This window comes from Salmo salar, chromosome 10 (genome assembly GCF_965601325.2).
Source record: "Salmo salar chromosome 10, fSalSal1, whole genome shotgun sequence".
Lineage (NCBI taxonomy): Eukaryota > Metazoa > Chordata > Actinopteri > Salmoniformes > Salmonidae > Salmo > Salmo salar.
Genome location: NC_138300.1, coordinates 29,830,716 through 29,845,741, shown reverse-complemented (window position 1 = coordinate 29,845,741; position 15,026 = coordinate 29,830,716). Strand labels below are relative to the sequence as shown.

At 43.0% G+C, this 15,026-nt stretch overlaps 1 protein-coding gene across 1 annotated transcript in view; it reads right to left on the bottom strand.

Moving 5' to 3' along the window:
• The window catches only part of naaladl2 (N-acetylated alpha-linked acidic dipeptidase like 2), a 291,011-nt gene that overhangs the window by 76,925 nt on the left and 199,060 nt on the right, over positions 1 to 15,026 (bottom strand). Inside the window, exons 7-9 of the mRNA XM_014216734.3 lie at positions 14,095 to 14,187; positions 12,315 to 12,520; positions 11,303 to 11,431 (exon numbers count right to left, since the gene is read on the bottom strand). Coding sequence (XP_014072209.1) covers positions 11,303 to 11,431; positions 12,315 to 12,520; positions 14,095 to 14,187 — 428 coding nt within the window. The remainder of the gene's footprint in view (positions 1 to 11,302; positions 11,432 to 12,314; positions 12,521 to 14,094; positions 14,188 to 15,026) is intronic.

Genomic DNA, 15,026 nt, shown 5'->3' with positions numbered 1-15,026 from the left:
GACAACTGGGTGAAAGTGTTGTGGTCAGATGAGACCAAAATGGAGCTCTTTGGCATCAACTCAACTCGCCGTGTTTGGAGGAGGAGGAATGCTGCCTATGACTCCAAGAACACCATCCCCACCGTCAAACATGGAGGTGGAAACATTATGCTTTGGGGGTGCTTTTCTGCTAAGGGGACAGGACAACTTCACCGCATCAAAGGGACGATGGACGGGGCCATGTACCGTCAAATATTGGGTGAGAACCTCCTTCCCTCAGCCAGGGCATTGAAAATGGGTCGTGGATGGGTATTCCAGCATGACAATGACCCAAAACACACGGCCAAGGCAACAAAGGAGTGGCTCAAGAAGAAGCACATTAAGGTCCTGGAGTGGCCTAGCTAGTCTCCAGACCTTAATCCCATAGAAAATCTGTGGAGGGAGCTGAAGGTTCGAGTTGCCAAACGTCGGCCTCGAAACCTTAATGACTTGGAGAAGATCTGAAAAGAGGAGTGGGACAAAATCCCTCCTGAGATGTGTGCAAACTTGGTGGCCAACTACAAGAAATGTCTGACGTCTGTGATTGCCAACAAGGGTTTTGCCACCAAGTACTAAGTCATGTTTTGCAGAGGGGTCAAATACTTATTCCCTCATTAAAATGCAAATCAATTTATAATATTTTTGACATGCGTTTTTCTGGATTTTTTGTTGTTGTTATTCTGTCTGTCACTGTTCAAATAAAACTACCATTAAAATTATAGACTGATCATTTCTTTGTCAGTGGGCAAACATGCAAAATCAGCAGGGGATCAAATACTTTTTTCCCTCACTGTACATATAAGGGTAAACCATTAAATCTCCAGGCAAGACACTCCACGTGTGATTAATCTTGTATGGAGAAAGTGAACTATGATCACTCGCTGCACCCTATTCCACTGTGTAATCTTGTCTGTGAAGAATAGCTCAGTAGGCAGCTGTCTGTGTGTGTTTGTGAGAATGTGATTGATATAAATAGATGTGAATGCCTGATGAGGGGAAAAGAATAGGATGGAGAAGAACAGAACGCACTTGACCGTCTCAACTAGGGGTTTTCTTCGCAATAAGGGTAAATGAAAAACATTTGTCTATGGATGTCGAGCCACAAAGGTATTGAGATGAAATGGAATGAGATTGGAATTGGAATCATTAAATCGATGTCAAGCAGTATTCCATTCTCAGAGTGAATGGAATGGCCTTTCTTTAATGGCTAATAATCCTGGATAATGTTCCGGAATTCTTCCGATGGCATTGAGGAGTACACCACATCAGTCACTGGCTTAATCAATAAGTACATCAATGACGTCGTCCCCATAGTGACTGCACGTACATACCTCAACCAGAAGCCATGGATTACAGGCAACATCTGCACTGAGCTAAAGAGTAGAGCTGCTGCTTTCAAGGAGCAGGACTCTGACCCGGAAGCTTCTAAGAAATCCTGCTATGCCCTCCGACAAACCATCAAACAGGCAAAGCATCAATACAGGATTAAGATCGAATCGTACTACACCGGCTCCGATGCGCATTGGATGTGGCAGGGCTCGCAAACTCTTACAGACTAGAAAGGGAAGCACAGACGAGAGCTGCCCAGTGACATGAGCCCACCAGAGGAGCTAAATTGCTTCTATCTCACTTCGAGGAATGTAACACTGTTCCGTACGACTGTGTGATCATGCTCTCCACAGCCAATGTGAGTAAGACCTTTAAACAGGTCAACATTCACAAGGCCGCAGGTCCAGACGTATTACCAGGACGTGTAATTTCAGCATGTGCTGACCAACTGGCAAGTGTCCTCACTGACATTTTAAACCTTGCCCTGTCTGAGTCTGTAATACCAACATGTTTCAAGTAGACCACCATAGTCCCTGTGCCCAAGAACACTAAGGTAACCTGCCTAAATGACTACCGACCCATAGGACTCATGTCTGTAGCCATGAAGTGCTTTGAAAGGCTGGTCATGGCTCACATCAACACCATAATCCCAGAAACCCTAGACCCATTCCAATTTGCATACCGCCCCAACAGATCCACATATGATGTAATCTCTATTGCACTCCACACTGCACTTTCCCACCTGGACAAAAGGAACACCTACGTGAGAATGCTATTCATTGACTACAGCTCAGCGTTCAACACCATAGTGTTCAGTCCTCTCCTGTACTCCGTGTTCACTCATGACTGCAGGGCCAGGCACGACTCCAACACCATCATTAAGTTTGCCGATGACACAACAGTGGTAGGCCTGATCACCGACAACAACGAGACAGCCTATAGGGAGGAGGTCAGAGACCTGACCGTGTGGTGCAAGGACAACAACTTTTCCCTCAACGTGATCAAGACAAAGGAGAGGATTGTGGACTGCAGGAAAAGGAGGACCAAGCACCCCCCGTTCTCATCGACGGGGCTGTAGTGGAGCAGGTTGAGAGCTTCAAGTTCCTTGGTGTCCACATCACCAACGAACTAACATGGTCCAAGCACACCAAGACAGTGGTGAAGAGGGCACGACAAAACCTATTCCCCCCTCAGTAGACTGAAAAGATTTGGCATGGGTCCTCAGATACTCAAAAGGTTCTACAGCTGCACCATCGAGAGCATCTTGATAGGTTGCATCACTACCTGGTATGGCAACCTTTCGGCCTCCGACTGCAAGGCACTACAGAGGGTAGTGCGTACGGCCCAGTACATCACTGGGGCCAAGCTTCCTGCCATCGAGGACCTCTTTACCAGGCGGTGTCAGAGGAAGGCCTTACAAATTGTCAAAGACTCCAGCCACCCTAGTCAGAGACTGTTCTCTCTGCTACTGTACGGCAAGCAGTACCAGAGCGCCAAGTCTCGGTCCAAGAGGCTTCTACCCCCAAGCCATAAGACTCCTGAACGTCTAATCAAATGGCTACCCAGACTACTTGCATTGCCCCCCCCCCTCTTTTACGCTGCTGCTACTTGCTGTTAATATCTATGCATACTGACTTTAATAACTCTACCTACATGTACATTTTACCTCAATTACCTCAACTAACCGGTACCCCCTGTATATAGCCTCGCTATTGTTATTTTACTGCTACTATTTAATTATTTGTTACTTTTATTTCAATTTTTTTTTGTATTTTTCTTAAAACTGCATTGTTGGTTAAGGGCTTGTAAGTAAGCATTTCACTGTAAGGTCTACTACACCTGTTGTTTTCGGCGCATGTGACAGATAAAATGTGATTTGATTTGATTTAATAATTGCTGAGTCACAGGCTGTGCTATAAAGGCGCACTATGTCTCTAGAGTTCAAGTGAAACATAGTCTACTCTACATTACAGTATAACGTGTAGGAGTGAGGAGGAAGATGACATTTGGAGAATCTCAATTGCATACTCTTCGCGTCCTCTCTCCTCCGTCTCAAAACCCAATTGAGGAAAAGGTCAGAGGCGAGGGCCCTGTGGCTCTCTCATCCAATGGGTTTTAAGAAGGCGAGGAGAGAGGATGCGAGGAGTATGCAATTGAGATCCTCCCATTATGCTGTGTCATCAACTTCAGCTTTTATGTCATAACTGAGTGACTGACAGCCACCTACGAGCAGTGAGAACAGACCGTTCTAGAACACTTCCAGCCCAACAGATAGACATGGTCCCATGACTCCCTGTGTGTGAACATCCCTGGGGTGCCCCTGTCTGTGCAGTGTGACAGCACACTGGCTAATTGAGTCAATGGTAATCAGGGTCTGCTCAAACACCTCCAAATCTATTCTGCTATATCCAGGCCCTCTGGTTAGAGAAGATGAGAAAATAGCTAGGAAAACTTTACAAAGTCAGGGGGAATTAGAGCTTTGGATAGTACGCTACAGTACTAAAGACAATAATTAACCCTTTACACTCATGGGAATTGGCCTATATGGATAGGGCTAAATTGAAATGTTTCTTACAGAAGAAATGTGAAATGCATAACCATGGTAACAATTAGAAGGAAACAGTTTCAAGATTATCAGAAAATTATTAGACCAAAGGTCTAATAACAGTTCACAAGACTGAATCCAAACATTACACAAACATTTTATGTGCATTTTACATTTACTGTACTTTTTGCCGCATTTGTTGATAACGAAATCAGAAAATACTCTGGATACATTCAGTAACAAAATATTCCTGGAAAATGTGTGGTAGGTGAAATATGACAAGGATTTGAGTGAGAGGACTAACTGGTGTGTCCAAGTCACCACACACCACTCCAAACTGTGCACAGTTCCTAAGTAATTTCAATGCACTTTTATGACTCAAGGAAAGAGCCTTCAACTATAAGGTAATTGTTTTGCTCTCCTAGCTGTGTTGTTGAGGAACTAGAGCAAGAACACTTGTAGTTGTTTTATTTGGAACACAACCATGCATCCCCACCATCACACAATTACTGTTGTTGTTTACACAATCCAAAAACGGTCCATTGAAAATCGCAGTCTGGGTCAGGTGGGCATCATTTGAAAGCCTGTTATATTGCCAACATGAGCTAAGTTATAAAATAAGATATTAAAGTGTTAGGCTTTCACAATGAAATTCAGCGAAACAGATCATTGCGGCAAATTTTCTTCACAATAGACAAAGAAGGCTCATTCTATTCAGAACAATCTGGACCCAAAAGGCTGAACTGTTGGATGTCTACCCTTTCTAAGGACTTAAGCTTGGCGACTGCGTAAGGTCCCCATGAGTGACAGAACACTGAGACAATCACGACGCAAAGCTCCTATTTTTTGCTGGCTCGCCCCACCACCACAGAAAGCACTGAGCTAGGCTGAAACACCTGCACTTTGGAGCTGCCTTACTCAAGGAAACAAAAAAGAGACCATGTTTGCATGCGGCTTTATTAACTCAATTATATATATATATATATATACTGCTCAAAAAAATAAAGGGAACACTTAACACAATGTAACTCCAAATCAATCACACTTCTGTGAAATCAAACTGTCCACTTAGGAAGCAACACTGATAGACAATACATTTCACATGCTGTTGTGCAAATGGAATAGACAACAGGTGGAAATTATAGGCAATTAGCAAGACACCCCCAATAAAGGAGTGGTTCTGCAGGTGGGGACCACAGACCACTTCTCAGTTTCTATGCTTCCTGGCTGATGTCTTGGTCACTTTTGAATGCTGGCGGTGCTTTCACTCTAGTGGTAGCATGAGACGGAGTCTACAACCCACACAAGTGGCTCAGGTAGTGCAGCTCATCCAGGATGGCACATCAATGTGAGCTGTGGCAAGAAGGTTTGCTGTGTCTGTCAGCGTAGTGCCCAGAGCATTGAGGCGCTACCAGGAGACAGGCCAGTACATCAGGAAACGTGGAGGAGGCCGTAGGAGGGCAACAACCCAGCAGCAGGACCGCTACTTCCGCATTTGTGCAAGGAGGAGCAGGAGGAGCACTGCCAGAGCCCTGCAAAATGACCTCCAGCAGGCCACAAATGTGCATGTGTCTGCTCAAACGGTCAGAAACAGACTCCATGAGGGCGGTATGAGGGCCCGACGTCCACAGGTGGGGGTTGTGCTTACAGCCCAACACCATGCAGGACGTTTGGCATTTGCCAGAGAACACCAAGATTGGCAAATTCGCCACTGGCGCCCTGTGCTTTTCACAGATGAAAGCAGGTTCACACTGAGCACATGTGACAGACGTGACAGAGTCTGGAGACACCGTGGAGAACGTTCTGCTGCCTGCAACATCCTCCAGCATGACCAGTTTGGCGGTGGGTCAGTCATGGTGTGGGGTGGCATTTCTTTGGGGGGCCGCACAGCCCTCCATGTGCTCGCCAGAGGTAGCCTGACTGCCATTAGGTACCGAGATGAGATCCTCAGACCTCTTGTGAGACCATATGCTGGTGCGGTTGGCCCTGGGTTCCTCCTAATGCAAGACAATGCTAGACCTCATGTGGCTGGAGTGTGTCAGCAGTTCCTGCAAGAGGAAGGCATTGATGCTATGGACTGGCCCGCCCGTTCCCCAGACCTGAATCCAATTGAGCACATCTGGGACATCATGTCTCGCTCCATCCACCAACGCCACCTTGCACCAAAGACTGTCCAGGAGTTGGCAGATGCTTTAGTCCAGGTCTGGGAGGAGATCCCTCGGGAGACCATCCGCCACCTCATCAGGAGCATGCCCAGGCATTGTAGGGAGGTCATACAGGCCCGTGGAGGCCACACACACTACTGAGCCTCATTTTGACTTGTTTTAAGGACATTACATCAAAGTTGGATCAGCCTGTAGTGTGGTTTTCCACGTTAATTTTGAGTGTGACTCCAAATCCAGACCTCCATGGGTTGATAAATTGGATTTCCATTGATTATTTTTGTGTGATTTTGTTGTCAGCACATTCAACTATGTAAAGAAAAAAGTATTTAATAAGATTATTTCATTCATTCAGATCTAGGATGTGTTATTTTAGTGTTCCCTTAATTTTTTTGAGCAGTGTATATATTTATTTTTTTGCTAAGCGATCACAGGGATGCTGGCCCATGTTGACTCCAATACTTTGTGTCAAGTTGGCTAGATGTCCTTTGGGTGGTGGACCATTCTTGATACACACAGGAAACTGTTGAGCGTGAAAAACCCAGCAGCATTGCTGTTCTTGACACAAACTGGTGCACTTGGCACCTACTCCCATGCCCAGTTCAAAGGCACTTATATATTTTGTCTTGCCCATTCACCCTCTGAATAGCACACATACACAATCCATGTCTCAATTGTCCCATGGCTTAAAAATCCCTCTTTAACCTGTCTCCTCCCCTTCATCTACACTGATTGAATTGGATTTAACAAGTGATATCAATAAGGGATCACAGTTTTCACTTGCATTCACCTGGTCAGTCTATGTCACAGAAAGAGCAGGTGTTCTTAATGTTTTGTACACTCATGAGTTTTATGATATGGAAATGTGAGTGTACATTTGGACTCACGGTTGTTTGGCTTGCTTGTATGACATCAAAAAGGTATTTATTATAATCCTCACTGTCTTATGTTTCAAAATGTATCCTCTTAATTTACAGAATTTGGGCCTTCTGAGTGGTGCAGCGGTCTAAGGCACTGCATTGCAGTGCTAGAGGCGTAACTACAGACCCTGGTTCGTTCCCAAGCTGTGTCACAACCGGCCGTGATCGGGAGTCCCATAAGGCGGCGCACAATTGACCCAGCCTCATCTGGGTTAGGGGATTGGCCGAGGGGTTTGGCCGGGGGGTAGGGCGTCATTGTAAATAAGAATTTGTTCCTAACTGACTTGCCTAATTAAATAAAGGTTAAATAAAATGGAAAAATTCCCTCACTCAGACAACCAACAATTTGCAAAAGTTGTGTGAGGGTTGGGGGTGACTTCTTGTCACGCAAGTTGGTCATGTTCAGAATGGCTGTCAATCAAAACTCATACAGCGCTGTGAAGCTCAGAGCCAGAGCTCTGGCATCATGTATAGCATGTTACTGTACAGGCATATCTGCCATTTTCAACCAGTATACAGGGTACGAGTGTAAAGGGATACCATGTTTATAAAATGCACTCAATTCACGGTGTAAGGATCAATAAAATGCCTCAAAACACACTTATATTTGCAATAGCATGCATGACTAAAGAAGGGAGAGCATTTCCGAATGAAAATGTATTAAATCCATTATGAGTAATTGGGCTTTTAATAGTGATAATTAAGGCTGCTTGTTCCTCTGGAGTTCTACCATTACTTGCCAGTGCCTGAGTTTCCTTACAGTATAACAGTGAGCCTGCTATTTCTATAGAGCAGGATACTGTAAAAGCACCGTATTGGGTATTGGTAATCATGGTTCTGTTTTCATAAAACTTCTCAGAGTAGGATTGCTGGTCTAGGATCTGTTTCGTCTTTTAGATAATAATGAATACATTTACATTACATGGACAGTGGAGACCTGATCCTAGATCAGCATTTCTACTCTTAGGCGCTTTATGAATAAGAGCCCTGGCCCATAAATAATGTTGGGGAGAGTAATAACTGTGTTCATTTTCCACTCATGACAGATATTAGCATTTGCAGTACTGTGTTTAGGATTTGCAGCAGGAGGATTGCAGCAGGATTTCACATATGTGAAATAGCCTAGATTAATAAAAATACACCCATTGACGGAGATACAAAGCTTATTATGCTAATTAAATAATATGTTTCTCTCTGTTTGGTAATCGGAATTCATGAGTTTTCTGAACAAGGTTTTCCTTCACAGCACCGCTGTAATTCAGACACATACGGATTCTAAACCACAACACTGATACCATGGCTATAAACTCACAGACACATCGAAATGATTTACTATGAGCTTTTCCACATTTCAAGACAGATGTACGCAAAACAAACAAATTAATCACTCTTCCTCACAGTTTCTATTTTCTGCAATTTATACATCCTATGTCAAGGCTATTAAATTGAGCAGAGTGAATTTGAGAGATACCTTGTGTAGATAATACTCCTCCATATGGGCAATAGCATAACCTCTCTCTGGACAGATTGAACTAGTAGGAGAACAGAATGGATCTAACAGCCCAACATCTATGGACTATTTCCAATCTGAATCCCCACAGCTGAATTCTGCATTGACAAACACATTTTGAAAGCTTGTGTACTGCTACAACTGTTTTAATCAGAAGCGACTTCTCTGAAAGGATTACAAGTTAGACTGCTTTTCTAAATGGATTTTCCATCAGAATACTATCAGACTGTCAATGTTTTTAGAAGTAACTTATGAGCGAGAGCGAGAGAGAGAGCGAGAGAGAGTCATTTGAATCCTAAGGTGCAGCTCTAATCAGTAGTGAAACTTGGTGTACTTTGCCACTAAATATAAAAATTCATGCATCAGTATATCTATGCATATTTCAGGCGACATTTACAAATAATGGATAATGGATTTGCTTGTCAATTGTAATTGAAATTATTTATGCCACTGTGGTCTATTCGTGAACCCCAGCAGGGAGAGACTTTTATGGCAACCAATATTTTCGATAAGATCAGCTCTGGCACAAAAATCTTTGTGATCTAATCATTCCCGGCTTGTTTGTCCATGGATAAGGTTGAAAACTCACTGGCCACAACATACAGTGAATCAATTCAGACACAATCTCTTGTTCACTGGTAAAATGCAATAGATGGGAACTTTAAAGTGGATTATTAAGGCTTAACAGGGTTTAGCGCAGCCTATCTTCGATAGGAATCTAGAATCAGACAGACAGCATGGCGAGACGGCACATTTATTGTGTTGCCCCAGTGTCCACAGAGCACAATCACAGCAACAGATAAAAGTAACTTGGTTCCTGTGGGAGATCCACGGCGCTGAAGAACAAACAGCCTTGTGGACTCCATGAGAAATATTTGGTTATATCCCGATTACCAAATATACGGTCATTTTAGACACAGACTGCAAGTGGTGGATTAAATGTCCCACAACAAACATCTGTCCCCATACGTAAAACTCAACTCTGTAGAATTCCAGAAATGGTTGGTGGATGATTCTACTTTGAAGGAATATTTGACGAGGGTTACACTGCTCCTATTTCATTCCAGCAACGGCCAATCCGCTGCGAAGCTTCAGTTTAAAATATATAGAACGAAACACAAACATCGCTACAACAATACCCAATTAAATGATGAAAGTCTCTCAATTTATTTTGTATGCTTGGCTCCGTAATCCCCAAATAAGTATCTGTTGTATTATAATTGGTGCCAAAGCACCCATTCCAAACACATCAACACAGTGGCATCTCTGCTTTGAGGACAGCTGCAAAGTAAGATAAGTAGAAAGTGTTACCGCGCTAGCAAAAACATGATTTATTATGTCTCAAAATATTGAGACTGGTGAGCCTACCTGGTGCTTCAGAGTGCTACTTGAAAAGATGAATAGTGTGACTGGCGCTATTCACAGACTCAGCTGCAGCGGAATGAGCAATAAGGACAAAGAGACACAGAGCACAAGGATGCATGTATGTGGCATGATGAACAACCAAAACACACTGGAGTTAGCAGCACATCCCATGAACGCATTACACAAAAGATGTAGAAGAAACACTAGTTTGCAGTTTCACACATCCTAGTTTTGCTGTTAACTATTGCTGCTGAAGCTGATGTTTCACTTACTCCATCCTTGGAATTGTAGCCTCTAATTAGTCAATGGCAATTAGCAAACGCCAGCCATATAGAGACGACCTGGCAACATTGTTTTGATGGGATTCATTTCAATTAGCATGCTAATAAGGACAGTTATATTCCCTTGCTCTGATTGGCAGTCTACTGTTACCATAAGTCATTAAAATGTTCTGAAGGAACAGACGACAATAGGAACACATTATACAGGTAGTTGTATGCATGAAGGAGTGAAATAGTAGTTGCTTTTGCTGATCACAGTTGGCCCAGCATCATCCGGGTTTGGCCGGGGTAGGCCGTCATTGTAAATATGAATTTGTTCTTAACTGACTTGCCTCGCTAAATAAAGGTTAAATAAAAAAATAAAGATGCCAGAGGGCAAAAACAAAGTCGTAATCAGGAGAGTGTAAGACCCAAGAAAAAGTCGTAATCAGGAGAGTGTAAGACCAAAAACAAACAGCAGAGTCAACGGTCCACAAAAAAAGTTACATTAGCGTATCTGGGACACAAATCACTTAGAAAATCTGGCTTAATTTAGAAATAACTATGTTTTTCTTTTTATCTGGCTTCATTCACAAATGTAAGGAAGAAAGAGAAATATATTGCTGTGTGTAGAGTAGAGGTCATTTCATCTCTCTGTGAGATATACCCTTCTGTGTGATTAAGCTCTATGCTGCCATGGCAGGTCTGCTTGCTTTTATTACTCCCCAAATGTCACAAGTGGACTGGCATTTAGGTTCATTAACAGGATTATGGCAAGATGAGAAATAATGGAGCATTCTGCCATGAGAGTCCACCCTCTGACCCCCATGTAGCTTCCCTTACCAAGGACAAGGGAATACTGACAATGTTTAAATAAGTTAGCCTTTTCAACACTCCTCCATCACAAGGTACAATTATTCAGGGTAGCAACCAGCAGATGGAGGAATCATTACCCAGAGAGAAAAAAAAGAAATCTAAAATACTATAATTTACAAGGCATCTCAGGTTGAAGCAATGGATTTTGACCGCTTGACCGATCATCTCTACTTTTCTGTGAGGATTCCTCATGTCCTCAAAGATAATATGTTGTAACACTGTCTATTTTTTAATCACCTGTGGAAAAGATAGGATATAAAACATAATACAGATTATTTGGAAAGGAGAGAATGTGGAGGCATAGTATAGCATTGTACCTTCTGGATGTCTGAGGTGAGTTGGAGCAGTGAGGGAGAGGCAGTGGAGCGCAGGGTCTCCGTCCCCCTGACAGGACTGTGGAGGCTGACGTAGGCTACAGCCCTGCTCTGCAGCACCACCCGGTTCTCCTGCAACAACACAACACAACATGCTGATTCAGCTCTGGAATAAAATACAATATCATACAATACAATACATAGCTAGGATCTGTGCAACATCTGAATCCTCATCAAGGTCTTCACATCTCCTAGGAAAATCAAGGCTGTGAATGTGTACAGAATAGTAAATGACAAACTAATTGGTTTGATACACATGATGTCTGACATTGGTACCCCTCTGCATAAACTGTATATTGAAGCAAACAGGAAATAGCACATCATAGCCTACACATTGGTTGAGATGGTGCTCCACGGAATTATTATAGAAAATGCCTGTGGCAACGTTTTTATAGTAATCTTGCTATATCTAGTACATGACTTTGAATATTAAACTCAATAGTCCTCATTGCACTCTGAGATATACTAACTGCCAGGAGAATGTTATTAACGCTTGGCTGCAGCTACTGCCTTCCAATCTTTCCCTTAGAATCTCCAACATTGTTTGTTGGAGACGTATGAGAGTCAAGAGCTGTTTTTGTGTTATTTTTTTCCCTTTCCATTGCTTGGAGCCTTGAGGGCTGACAGAAAGCCCTGTTTTTCTCCTGTGGTGCAGAGCCGAAGTGAACACAGAGTGAGTAAATACAGTACCTTTGACCTCCTATTAAACCAGATAATGTTGCTTCACCAGGGAAAAACACATACCGCACTGCTTTGGTACAGTAATAAACACACTGATACACGTGTGTATATAGTACATAAATACACTGATACATATCTGTATAGAGTACATAAACACCCTGATACACATGTGTATACAGTAAATTTAGCAGGTACAGTATATAAGTGCTTTAGAGTAATTCCATGATAAGACTCGGGTTCACAGAAGAGGGACAGGGGATTAATGCAGGTTTACCTCTCCCCACTCAAAGGAGCCGATGTTGCCGAGTGCTGATCCCCCCCATGAGCAGAAGACAGTGGTGCGGTCGGGTTCCCAGCCTCTCCGGGCCTGCTTGGTCACCGAGGTGATGATTTGAGTCATCATGGCAGAGCCGCCGCGCCAATCAGCTGCTGACCCTTTATGCCAGCTGTCATGGCGACTGCCCACCAGCACATATCGATCTGTGCACACACAGGAGAGGGACACACCCAGAGGACAGAACACACACACACAGACACACACAGACACACACAGACACACACAGACACACACACACACACACACACACACACACACACACACACACACACACACACACACACACACACACACAAGGGTTGAGACTCTGTCTGACTGTCTGTTTAGTAAAGACTAAAACTTGTGTGCGTGAATAAAAGAGATGGCGGCAATGTTTTACACAAAGAGGAGTTGTTGTTGTAATGGATTTCTTTATTTGGACTTGATTTAGTTTGAGAGGCAGAAGAGGTTTGAAGATCAACTAAAATGTTGCTAGGATATTGTGTAGGAGAAGTAGCAAGGTATACTGTAATCTGTCCTTCTTGGGTAAGAAGAGTGTAGGTGGGAGACATTTGAAAGTCTACAAGGGTTGTGAAAGACGGATGAGTAAAAAGTAAAAGTGTTGTTGACCAACAACACAAACAGAATAAAACAGGCATCCCACTGGGCACACACCGGTTGAATCAACGTTTATTTAAATGTAATTTGTCTAAGTATTGTGACGCGCAATCAATGTGGAAAATACATTGGATTTGAAAAAAGTAATCAACCAATACTGTTTTCATCTAATTTCAACCAGTGTTGTAAACATTGAAATAAACATTGGTTTATATGTAACCGTTGGTAAAACGTAAGACAATATCAAAAGGTAAAAGTTTATTATTAATATAATGAATTTGTCATCCTATTTACAGGGCTAATGGTAAATACTTCTAAACTTCCAAAGATCAAATCAAACATGAACGATTTATAGTATAACCAGCTTCACGAGGAAATAATGATGTCCTTTATTGGGCAAACCAGATGTCAACGTAGCCTAAATAAACCCAACCTCACTCCGAATTTACTTTCACATACATCTTGTGTAAGAAAAGTTAGAGGAATTACTTTCAACTATTCAATGCTATTTAGATAGTCTACGCAAATGAGTATGGAAGCTAGTCAATGTCTAAATCTGCTTAGTAATTTTCACGGGGCATTTAGACAGGTAGGTGTCCTGGCACGACAAATTCTGGTGAAGGGAAGGGAAGATATTAAAGGCTTGCTCTGCACCAGGGACTTTATTGAAATCATCCTAAAGGCACCAACGCAGGACCGTCATTAAAAGGCCATTTCCAGGAGCTAAATGACCTGTGTCTGGGCCAGCCAGGATGGCGATGGCAGACATTGTTTTATAGAAGCAGTTTTTCACAACAGACAAAAAAGCTGTTTCAGCACCTGGAGGTTCCATTTTCCTCCACACACACTTCCTGAGTTGGTTCTCTCTGCAGGAAACAAAGAGGGCACAGTGGGGAGGACTAATCGCATAAGCAGTTATCTTGGAGATTATACTTTGGAGTGTGCCAGTATTCATGCTTAGTATGTGAGTCTTACAAGATTGCTTCCTCTTGTTATTAAAGGTGGCTGAGATAAGGCAACTACTTCCGTATCGCCATGATTGCATAATGTTCAAAGTCATTATGGATTTAGTGTGGTCGTTGTGCACTCAGCTGTCAACATTTTTTTTATTTCTATTTACCTGGATTGGTCTTTCCTCTCAAGTATCCACACACATTGTTTACTGTCTTGTATATTGAGTGGGTTCCAATAGTTAGTTGTATCTTCGTCCTCTCTGTAAAATAATAAGACAGACATAGGCCTTAGATCATCCATCCCCATCCCTCTGAGGACAACAACAAACAACACACACACACACACACACGGAAGCAGGTAAGTGGGTTATACAAGATGATATTTTTGTAATAATTTAAGGGCAGCGGGGAGAGTGTGTAGTGCCAATGACCCCCAGGAGGGCTTAGTGAAGGGAGTATGTTTGTTCTTCTAACATACTGAATCAGCACATCATTTACTATTGCACAGATTTCTACAGTACATGTACAAAAAGTATACTTTAAGCCAGCTATAGGCAATATGCTTTGGTTCTATCAATGCTTATATTTCTATCTGCTCAGGTCTTGCTGTGTGTCCGGGGCTCTTACAGTCATGCTAAAATGTCTTTCACCCTATGAAACTTTGTGCCCAACAGTCTGGTTGTACTTTAAAAGCAGAACTATACAGAGCAGTTGAAGGGTTGGTGCAGAGAGAAAAATCACCCAGAGGCTTTCATAAAGAATATGAAGACTCCTTTACATTTCCTCTGGAGTCTGAGATTCTAGCCAATTAAGGAACAAAGGGTCAGGGTGTGGGCGTGAATATATATCAATACACCAGGAGATGAAAGGCAACCCGGTGTCCTGGAAGAGCGCCCTCCCCTTCCGCTCTCCTCTCGTCCCCTTCCACTCCTCTCCTTTTTGCTCCTCTCCTGTCCTCTTCTTTCCTCTTTCCTCGCTTCCCTCTCTTCTCCCCTCCTCAGAGCAGCTTTCTGTGACATTGCACATTGGGAGTTCAAAGGGGAGCCTCTCTGTGTTGAGGATGTGGTCTCTCCGCAGGTAGGAAGGCGATGCGGGATTG